The following is a 12,031-nucleotide window of genomic DNA, read 5'->3' as shown; positions in this document are numbered from 1 at the left end:
CGCCTAGTAGTTCACTATAGTGTAAAGATTCTGCTGTGCCTTTAATAAGTACAAACAGCATTTTATGTGATACACTTAACAACGAGAGGCTTTATATTTTCAGCTCACCTACCATCAAGATGACACAACGATTGTCTTTCTTCTACACACTTTATCACATATCCTCCCAGGTTACAGACTTTACCTACAGTGACATTTCCAAACACATTTATCTCATACATTATCATAACAGCACTGATAACTGTGAAATGTGCCTACATCTTATAAATTGGTGAATAATTACATACCGCTTAAAGTCAAGATCTTGTGGAGCACAGACAATATGGAGAGGTTCTGCAATGGGACGTGGCACCATATTCTCATCTTGTAGGTCTGGAAACTCCCTAAAACACAAATAAGTGGTTATTACAGTATAAATGAAAAAGAAGTTGCTCTGAAATAAAACTGACTTTTGCCACCAAGTAAATGCAGAATGAATAGGTAAAGCTTACCAAATCCCCCCCCCCAAATGGTCTGTGGATTGCTGGTTCACAGTGTCCAACAGTCACTTTATATTTCGGTTATCAAACACATCATCATTGTCAGGTGCAGTGACAAACTAAGCTGCTTGGGGCAAGTGGCCTACCTATATACCCCCCCCCCCTCCCCTCCCCTGAGCCACACACTATGTGATTCGTGCCAGAGGGCACACACCGGCAACTGCAGAGGCAATGGAATCAGTGTCTGAGGTAATGTAAATGTAGTTTCTCTGTCCATCCTGGTCACCAGACCGTTATCTTTCCTGAGTGTCTTCTTAATTAGACTCTTTGCTTGTTGCCAAGTCTTGCTGAGATTGTAGTCACAGTCACAGTTGATGAGATTGTGTGCTACAATCCTGGTACTTTCATATTCCATCACATGATTGCCAGGCAAATGGTGCACTGTAACTGCTGACTTGGCAGGATACATCAGCTGAGTGTACCGTTGGTTTTTTTGGCATCACTCTTCAATAGTGCACATTGTTTGCTCAATATGTCTTGTCACTCTGGCATAGAATCTGATGTATCCCAGGATTCTGCAAACCAAGGTCATCTTTGATGCTTTCCAATAATGGCTGTGTTTTATTGGGTGGGAAAAGACAGTTTTTACTCTGCACTTTCTTCAGTATGCATCTTATTTTTCCTGATAGTGTGTTGGTGTATGGTATAAAGACAGTGGCTAACTCTTCCGCCATGACTTTTCTGTCTCCACGAGCTTAACTGTAACGGTGGAGCAGACCTGCCTAGTCTGCCATTCTAAGTAACTGTTTTTTCAGAAAATAGTTCTGAGGTGTTCCAATTCCTGAGACAGACTCTCATCAACAGAGATGGTGCACACTACCTACACTAGTGTTTTTAGTACCCCATTTAAATGTACAGGGTGGGAGCAACTGACTGCATGCAATTGCAGGTCAGTGTGGATTTTCTCCTGATACACATTGTGGCCCAGGGTGCCATCAGCTTTTCTCTTGACCCTGACATCCAGGAATGGTATAATTCCTTCTGCTTTGATCGTCATAGTGACTCTGATGTTGGGATGTATGGAGTTCAGATGTGAAAGCAATTCAAGGAGTTTGTCTCTTCCTTGTGGCCAGATGATGGAACAATCATCCACATAATGGAAAAAATAGACAGGTTTCCATTTGGATGATATCAGGGCTTCTTCCTTAATATGCTTCATCTACAAATTCGCAACCACAGGCAAGACTGGGCTGCCCATTGTGACCCCTCCATTTGTTCATAGTATTCTCCATTAAATAGAAAATACATGGACACCAGGACATGCCTGTAAAGTCTGTGGTCTTCACATTAAATTTCTGACCAATAAGTTCTAGTTATTCTCACAGAGGCACCCTGGTAAATAATGAAATGAGTTGTGTGAGGATTTACCCACATAAGGGTTTAATATTGTGTCAGATATTTTACCAACAAATATTTGGGACCCCCTGATGTTGCTCATTGGATACAATGAACCGGCAGTATACCCACAGACCATTCAATCAACAAATACATCCAGAGAAACAAGAAACACAGCATTTTTCATATGATGTGGTAGTCAATCTTGGAGGTAAATGAGGATTTTGAAATCTACAGAGAAGATGTGGTCATTACAAGAAAGTAGAGAGTAACTAATACAGCACACTAAACAAACCTGTATGTTCCTACACAGAATCTTGCACTAAGTAATGGAATGTTTTGATGAAATATCTCTTGCTGACAAATTAAAATTTTGTAGTTTCTGATCTTCAGTAGCACTCTACATACAAAGCCACACAGATGTGCTTAATAGATCACTTTGGACTCCTTTCAGTGAGCAGTGTTAGTCCTACAGTACTGACAGAGTTTTAAATGTGGTTTGCAACAGTCAAAGGAAGTTAGCCGTTGATTGTAGCTTTGTGTGCGTCCCATGTGTACAAGAGAAATCCAAATTTTCATTTGTTACATATAATGAATTTGATAATTAAGACACAGAAGGAATTACAGATATTGGTTGCTAATGGGCACTGATTAAATGAATGCATCAATGTGGAAAATTGAAAATTTGTGCCAGACCGGGATATCCAATGCATGGGCGACTATTTTTTTAAACTTGAGCCACAGTTCCTCTACATTTCTCTGCCCTGTGCTGAAAGCTTCCAATTCTTCATTGAGATATGACACTGATGTTTTATCTAATTTTCTGCTCCTGCAGAAGTTCAATGCCCGCCAGAACAAATGAATCTTGATGGCCAATAGAGGACAGTGTCGCTGCTATTGCATTGCACTCTCCTAGTGAGTGTGCCACTATCTCACCACTTGACTACACTGGCCAACAGTGCCCCTCATGGTCGGCATGAATACCACCACATCTTGACCACTCAGTAATCGTGTACTTTATCCAATAGCATTCGCTTTCTATCTCCTCTGTACTACTGTCTACTCGCTGACAACTTCACTTTGATATTGGTTTTTCTGTCTGGTCTTGTTTTGGATTGTGGTCGTACTTGATCTGTTGACAGGTCCATCGAACTTCGTTGTACACTAGACTGCCTTGCTTTTGTTGTGTTGGATCTGCCTGTTGCTCGATTCCGGCGTGAGTTTGAGGCCCAACTGCAGGGGGTCTTCCAGCCTTGCATCATCATCATCATCATCATGTCTAGTCTGTTTGCTGACGTGTGCATCGGTATCCAGCAACTCGTGAATACAGCATATATCTTGCTGTTTGTTTTAGGTTCCCTTTGTACTATGGTAATCATTACTGCCACAACCACATCATGATCACTGATACCAGTTGTGATATGAACATTGTTAAAGAGGTCAGGTCTATTTGTTGCCATTACATCCACTACATTAACAGCTTAGTGGGGTTTCCAACTATCTGTTCTAGGTAGTTTTCAGGGAAGGGATTTAGTAAAGTTTCACAGGACGTCTTATCGTGCCCAGCAGAAACAGAACTGTAATTTTTCCAACTGATTGTTGGATTATTAAAATCTCCACCAATGATTACAGTATGATTGGGGAACTTACGTACAAGTGAACTGAGATGTTCTCTAAAGTTTTTGTATACATTAGGAGATGAGTCTGGTGTGCGACAGAAGGATCCAATTACAATTCATGACCACTCATCACACTGAGTCTTGCCCGTACAATCTCTCATGAAGCTTCAATTTCTACTATCTCGATGGATTTGAGTTTCTCATCGACTGCAACAAATATGCCACCTCCATTTCCCATTAGTCTATACTTTCGATATACACTCAAATTTCCCCCCAAAATTTCATTGCTATCAATTTCAGGTTTCAACCAGCTTTTTGTACCTAATATTATGTGAGCTTCACTGATTTTCAAGAGTGTTTTGAACTCTGGTACTTTGTTTCAAATGGTTCAAATGGCTCTGAGCACTATGGGACTTAACATCTGAGGCCATCAGTCCCCTAGAACTTAGAACTACTTAAACCTAACTAACCTAAGAACATCACACACATCCATGCCCGAGGCATGATTCAAACCTGCGACCATAGCGATCGTGCGGTTCCAGACTGAGGCGCCTAGAACCGCTCAGTCACTCTGGCTGGCTTGTTTCAAATGCTTCGACAGTTAACCGCTAGGATATTAAAACTCTCTCCTGTACGAGGCATTTCTTATGATCTTACGCCAATATTTCTGGGCCTCCTACAGATATCATTATGTAGAATGGATGCAATGTTGGTTAATCTAAAAAACACTTGTGCGCACCCCACATACAGACAGCTACCTGGACAGCAGTCTCTGATGTGTAGTGTGCACCTGACCCATTTAGGGGCACTCTATAGATCTCAAACCCATGGCACAAGTCCAGGAAGTTGCAGCCTAGCTTGTCACAGAACTTCTGAAGTCTCTGGTTCAGCTCTCAACTCAGAACCAAGGGGTCTCAATCAGTTCTGGGGACGATGCTGCAAATTGTGAGCTTCGCTGAAAGTCCACGTGCAAGGCTGGCCTTCTCAACCTTCCCTGCCAGTCTGTGGAATGGTCCAAGTATGACCTCGGAGCCCAGGTGGCAGGCATCATTTGTTCCAACGTGCTTCACAATCTGTAGTTGTTTGCATCCTTTTCCCTCAAGGGTTGTTGGAATAGCCTCTTCAAGATACTGAAAGAGGCCCCCAGACATACACACTGAGTGCTCCTGGTGCCCTTTCATGTCCCTTGCTGCCATTTCCCTAAGGGGTATAATCATTCACCATTCGTTTCAACTGACGGTGATTAATAAACCCATACCCTTTTGCATTTGCCTCGTCCTTCCTGGTCCCCGGACACATCGTACAGGTAACCTAGATCTACTGCTGAAATGACACTAGTAGTCAAGTGGATGAGTAATGATAGACCCCATACTTTCTGCAGAGGAGACAAGACCCACAGGAGAGAATAGTACTTGAGGTACCTTTGGTACTGGTACCTCAGGTTCATTACCCTCGGTAACTCTTCTGACATACTAATTCAAAGCAGCTGCCTATCATTTGACAGTAGTCAGGGAAATTTACAGCTGGTTATAAGCATCAACCAACTTATCCTGTGTTCGAAAACGGCATTTACTGTGGGGCTGCATTTTGGCTGGTGCAATGTATTACAGGACAGTGAACAAATACCTTTAAACTGAGCCTACTGATTATCTTTTCTATGTGTTGAGCTAAAGAATAACTAACTCCCTATAAGAATTGAAGCAAATACACAAGATTAAGACAACAGAAAAACCTGTGGCAAAATTATTAATTTCATAAAACATTTTGAGGTTAATTAAAGTAATTAACAAATTCAAAATATAGAGTTAATTTACAGTAAATTTTGATAATATATATGTCTCTATAAGGGAAAATTAAATGTAAGACAATATGTTAGTGATAATCGTAACTAAATCACAAATGCCAATTTACTAAAAATTAGATTATGCAAAGAACAATGGTAACTTCTGAAAATTCTCAAAAATGCACATTTATTTGCACTGATATACAATGAAATTCAAGATGATCTTTTCTTTGTCAGTAACTGTGAATCACAAAACTATGATTTGATACGAAATAAGTTATCCAAAAACACTCATACCAGTAACTTATGAAAATATAATTTTGTAAATGCCAGAAAATTTTCAAAAATTACTTGTTTCTCACATAATGAAGCAATGAAATTAGAAAACATCTGGTTATCTGATTGTTTTCTCAGAATTTCATGCTGAATTTAATGCTCCCCATGTTTTTAGCAACATTAGATTATCGGAAACTATTCCACCAAGTGTGCAGATACATGAGACTGGCGACTTACGCTCAAACTTCAAGAATACTATAATATTTCCACTTCTGAAAAGACAGGTGCTCACAGATGTGAGTATTATCGAACTATCAGATTAATAAGTTATGGTTGTGCAATATTGACACCAATTTTAGGCTCCATACAAATGTAGGAACATATGAGGCAGTACTCAACAATTTATTTTAGAAGTTAAAAACACGGTAATTCTACATTTGCAGCATCAGTAGCAACAGTTAAACCTTTTGACAATGATCACTGGACTATAGGTTTTGAAATTCTGAAGATATTGGGTCTTAAAGAACAGGGGCATGAATGTTATTCAGAGCTTGAACAGAAACCAGAGTGCAGTTATGGGAGTTAAAAGATGTGAAAGGGAAGCAGTAGTGGAGAAAAGAGTGAGATAGAGCTGTACCCGCTCTCCAATGTCATTCAATTTGTGCACTGAGCAGGCAGTAAAGGGAAACAAGGGGAAGTTTGGAAGGATAATTTAAATTCAGGGAGAAGAAATAAAAATTTTGAGCTTTGTCAATGACTTGAAACAGCAGCTGAATGAAATGCTTAGTGTCTTGAAAAGAGGTTACAAAATGAACATCAACAAAAGTAAAATAAAAGTAATAGAATGTAATCAAATCAAGTGGTGCTGATAGAAGTAGATTATGAAATGAGACCCCCAATAGCAGATGATGAGTTTTGCTATTTTGGCAGTGAAATAACTGGTGGTGTCTAAACAGTGCTAATATAAAATGCAGACTGGCAATAACATTTCGGAAAATGAGAAATTTGTTGACATCAAATGTAAATTTAAGTCTCAGGAAATCTTTTCTGAAGCTATTTGTCCACCGTGTAGCCTTGTACAGAAGTGAGACATTAATGATAGACAGTTCAGAGAAGCTTTCAAAAGTGGTGCTGCATAAGAATGCTAAAGATTAGATGGGTAAATCAAGCAACTAATGAAAAGGTGCTTCATCAAATTCAAGAGAAAAAAAATTATGGCACCAGTTGAGTAAAAGAAGGGATTAGTTGGTGGGACACATCCTGATGCATGAAGGAAATATCAAATTGGTAATGGAGAGGAATGTTGGGGCCAAGGAACTGTAGAAAGAATACAGTGAGCAGGTTCAAATGGATGTAGGTTGCAGTAGTTATTCAGAGGTGAAGAGGCTTGCACAGACTGGAGAGCATAGAGAGCTGCATCAAAATAGTCTTTTGACTGAAGACCATAACAACAATGGCAACATAGTGGCATTGCACTACCTTTCAACAAACTCTGACAATCTGGGAACATTTTATATTGACATGTAGATTACTATAGGCATTGTCAGTATCTAGTTTCTGATTGCCATAGACACACCCATTAGAAGTACAGACAAAAAATTATGGCTTCACTAATAGTATACTCACACAGATGCCTCACTGCTACTGCTCTGGCTGCTTGAGAGCTTCATTCTGTTGCTGAGTCGTTTTGAAATGTTTTCTGGCGAGTATGGATTATTTGGCAAAGGTGGAGCAGTTTCCCATTTCTTGTGTTCCCTTTCTGCAATTGTACCTGTGCATAACAGAAGGAGTTCAATACCATGCGTGTAGTTAAAACAAAAGTAAGTTTCCCTGTTTAATTACATAGGAATGTTTGACGGGAGGATACTATAATTTTCATATTAACTAGTTTCTTGTCCTACTGACAGCTGTTATTTGACATTAATCAGTGTAGTTTTTGCACAATAATGTATGCTTCATGTCATAGGTACTACAGGGAATATTCTTCTTACCTTACTGTGTCAACATGTTATCCATCATCTATTCATCGTTTCAGAAGACAAAGAAATGTGTAGGATACAGACGATTTTCCTATCACATCTACAAGTAGCAAACTTTGTATTGTGGGCATCCACAGCTCTATAAATGTAACATGATGAAAAAGACCACTTCAGCTACACGATAAATATTTGTGATCCAACTAGTTTCGCAGTGCTACACCCACACCTTCATGGATAAATTTGTATATAAACAAGAGCAAAATTAATAAATATCCCATATCAGTTAAAATGTAGCTGAACTGTACATGAAGCTATATAGGAAAAATTATGTACTCAAATTTATTTCGTAATTTATTTCAAATGATAAATGACGCAACATTCTTTTTCCAGTCATGATGAAATTATTCACCATCACGAGGTTGGTAGTCCAATCTAAAATAGAGCAGAATGCAGGGAACATCATTCTGATATAGGAAGTCTAGCATAAGAATTTAGAATAAGAATGAAATGGTAGACCAGATGGATATAAAAGATAAAAAATGATATGTGTAGGTGGTGAAAGCTATTCACCCTGGCAAGGTAGAATAAATCTCATAAAGCAGAGCCTGTACGACTGTGTGACAGGTAATAATGGCACAGTCTAGATAAAATGTTGCTTACAAAATACACCATACTCTAGATAAAAGAAGGACTGAAGAAAGGAATACTTAAAACCTTGTATACACTTACAGAAAGGGTAACATTGTCACAACAACATGAGGTCTCAGCTCATTCGTCTAGGTGGTCACTGCGGACCTCATGGTGTCTTGGCAATGTTACCCTTTTTATATGTCCATATTAGACTTCAAGTTTTCCTTACTCTGGTCTTTCTTTTATGTAGATGATGGTGTATTCTGTAAGCAGCATTTTATCTAGACTAGACCACTGTTGCCTGTCACGTGGTCATGCAGGCTCTGCTTTATCAGATTTATTTTACCTTACCAGATAAACACGTTTCATCACCTACACATTATTTGTTTTATATTTTCAGTCCATCTGGATTTACTGCTTTATCGTTATTCTAGTTTCCTGTATCGAAATGATGTTCCTTGCATTATACCTTTCCCCAGTCTTTGTTTTAGCTAGCAGGTGTATTTTATAAGCAGCATTTTACCTAAACTTGACCTTCATTAACTATTGTACAATCACACAAGCTCTGCTTTATGTAATTTTTTTTTACCTTGCCATGTGGATATAGCTTGCACCACCTACACATATTTGTTTTGTCTTTTATATCCATATAGTTTACCACTTTATTCTTATTCTAGATTTCAATTGGGATGATGTGCTCTGCATTCTGCCATATTTTAAATTGACAATCAATCTCTTGAGGGCAGAACATTTTCATCACAACTGGACAAGAATGTTGGCTCATCTACTGGTTATTGTATGATATAAGTTATGAAATGAATGTGAGTACATAATTTCTCCTATAAAGCTCTAAGTAAGTTCAACTATATTTTAACCGAAACAGGGTATTTATCCATTTTACTCTTCTTTATACACAGATGTATCCCGGAAGATGTAGCTGTAACATTGCAAAACTAGTTGTATCATAAATAAAGGCTTACCGTACAGCTGAAGCACTCTTTTTCATCATGGTACATTTACATGTGTTCTCTGCAAACCAGGGTAACATAGTGTACCAGTGTCACCCCTCTCCCCCCTCCATGTTTCCTATTTCATTTGCAGACGGTGTGTGAGATGGTTGTCAGTAACTCTTCACAGACATTGTTTGGAACGTATGATGTCGGAATTTTGTCAGTGAGGCTCTCCACAATGCAAAAAGTTTTCTTGCAACATATCCCACTGCAGTCAACTGATCATTTCTGTGATAATGAAATGAATGCCAGAGTGGGAGTTGGCTGAGTGTGTGTTCTGTCATCAGGGAATTAGAAACCTAAAATGCTTAAATCACATGGGTGACCATTCGCAAAAAAAGAAATTAAATCAAGTGTCACAGGAAAACAACAAAATATGTCTTCTCTTTACCTGCTCATTGGTGATGAAATAGGGAAACTTACTTTTGTACTTACGCATGTCGCTGATAGTCACAAAGTAACTCAAATTTCCACATGCAAAAGCAAACAGAACGTGAAAGAGACAAACATTAATTACTTAAAAATTGCCTTCGTGCTGTTTTAAGTATGCATTTACATTCCACATACAGCTCAGAATTTTAATCAAGGACAAGAAAAGTGAATACACACATTGAAGAATTAGAAAACCAAGACAGCACATTGAGTTAAAAATCAAAAAGTGAATCAGAAGAATGTGCAAACAGAAAACCAAAGGCAATATTGTAAACAGACGTGCACAAACATTTTAAGCAGTGCATCAGCAAATAGCAGTTTAATTTTGCTAAAATTTTAAATATTTAACTCATAAAAGTTCTTTTGGTTAAATATTTAAAAGTTAATGTAGATGAGTAGGAAAAACAAACCCGAAATGTTTGCATACATCATTAGTTGCGAGCTGCTTGACACAGTCACGTCGATTAAATATCCAGGTGTAACACTGCAAAGTGGTATGAAATGTTATGAGCATGTAAGCATTGCAGTAGGGAAGGCAAATGGTTGACTTTGGTTTATTGGAAGAATTTCAGGAAAGTGTGGTTCATCTGTGAAGGACACCACATACAGGACACTAGTGCAACCTGTTCTTGAGTACTGCTTGAGAGTTTGGGATCTGCACGAGGTCAAATGGGGGAGGACAACAGGCAATTCAGAAGCAGACTGCTAGATTTGTTACCAGTAGGTTTTAACAATATGCAAGTTTTATGGAGATGATTCGGGAATTCAAGTGGGAATCCCTAGAGGGAAGTTCACGTTATTTTCTAGGAACACTACTGAGAAAATTTAGAGAAGCAGCATTTGAAGCTGACAGCAGAATGATCCTATTGCCACCATCATACTTTTTGCATACGGACTATGAAGATAAGATATGAGAAACTAGGGCTCATATGGAGATAAATAGTCATTTTCTCTCATTCTATCTGCAAGTGAAACGGGGAAGGAAACAAGTAATAGTTGTACAGGGTATCCTCTGCCACACACAGTATGGTGACTTGCAGAGTATGTGTGTAGATGTAGAAGGAACATAATTCCTCCAAACCTGTGTGGGAGGATTAATCCAGAAGCCTCCATCACCAGGGTTATGATAAAAGTGCTTGTAAACCCAAGCAATATTATGTACTCTAACACTTTTTCATTAATTGGTTACTGTTTACTTTATAAAGAATTTTCTGTGAAATGAAGGACAGTCTGACCAGTTCACTCCCTTCGCTGTTTCATTATTTGTATTCTGTGCTTTTCCTTCAATTATTTATTATATTGATGAATGATAATTCCTCTTGTAGTTGTCATCCACACATTAAATTTTTTTGTCATTTTATAGAGGCTTCAGTTCCAAAAGTTAAAATTTTTTCAACTGTTTCGTCAAATGATTTGTTGAACCATAGACTGATGAGTAATTGTATTAAAGACAGTTACTTAGTAGTGTGTAGCTGCCCCTTTCACCCTCGTGATGGCAATGGCACACAGTGACATGGGCTCAGTGAGACATCAGAAGCTTTGGGGGGAGGGTGCACTGTGATTCATGATCACTCAAATGCTGGCCACAACTTTTAGATATTGGTCAGAGCTGGGTCCAAGACACACACATATTGCTCGATGGTGTAGCATATGTGTGCAATAGAATGGCAGTGATTAAATCTTCTTAGGAAATTAGCTAAAAAGATATTAATTTCAGAGCAATATTTTAGTAAGCTTATTATTTGTCGTCTTCTGGGAAAGTGTCTATGTTCTATTGGATGGATGCTGTTATTTACATGTTCAGTGTTGTGTCTTTTCCTGGAGTTACACCAGGTTGGTCAATTGCAAGTGCATGGAAGTGAGATTAGCAAATGGTGGTGATAGAGGTGCTGGGGAAGTGGCTGCAAATCAGGGCCACCAGTCCGTCCAATTTATTGCTAGTCTTATTTTCAGAGACATGCTAGACTCCATAAAAGATCCCTTAGGACTAAGAACATTACATGCATGGCATCGGGTGTAACTGTGACTGCCAGAACATTGGCCAAAGGCAATGTTGCGTCTCACGAAGATGTGTGAAACTTGTGCTAGATATCTGTCTTAAGTAAGCTAAAAGAAAAGTCAGCCATATTGAAACACAGCATCATCTAGGGACGTTTGACTTTGAAGCAGCAATAGAAATTAAGAATACCTGAAAATCTGCTGAAAAGAGACAGTGACTTCCATTCCAGATCCACTTGGAAGGAAGTAATACAAAAAATTTGTCAAGAGAGTTCCCTGGTTAGGGTGGCAGTATGGACTGTGGCACTTTGACTCAACTTGCGAACATCCCTCCATCTCCCTGCCCACCTCCACATATGCAAGAGACTCATTTCCAAGTGCTCAGAACAGGCCTCTCTAGTGTGACTATGGTAAATGAAATACATGATCT

At 38.8% G+C, this 12,031-nt stretch overlaps 1 protein-coding gene across 1 annotated transcript in view; it reads right to left on the bottom strand.

The window, feature by feature from the left end:
- The window catches only part of LOC126484449 (uncharacterized), a 397,416-nt gene that overhangs the window by 35,355 nt on the left and 350,030 nt on the right, over positions 1-12,031 (bottom strand). Inside the window, exons 13-14 of the mRNA XM_050107970.1 lie at positions 7,179-7,323; positions 288-383 (exon numbers count right to left, since the gene is read on the bottom strand). Of these exons, the coding sequence (XP_049963927.1) occupies positions 288-383; positions 7,179-7,323 (241 nt within the window). The remainder of the gene's footprint in view (positions 1-287; positions 384-7,178; positions 7,324-12,031) is intronic.

The sequence above is a fragment of the Schistocerca serialis genome, chromosome 6, assembly GCF_023864345.2.
Source record: "Schistocerca serialis cubense isolate TAMUIC-IGC-003099 chromosome 6, iqSchSeri2.2, whole genome shotgun sequence".
In the NCBI taxonomy this organism is placed as follows: Eukaryota; Metazoa; Arthropoda; class Insecta; order Orthoptera; family Acrididae; genus Schistocerca; species Schistocerca serialis.
This window is presented reverse-complemented; position numbering and strand designations above follow the sequence as displayed.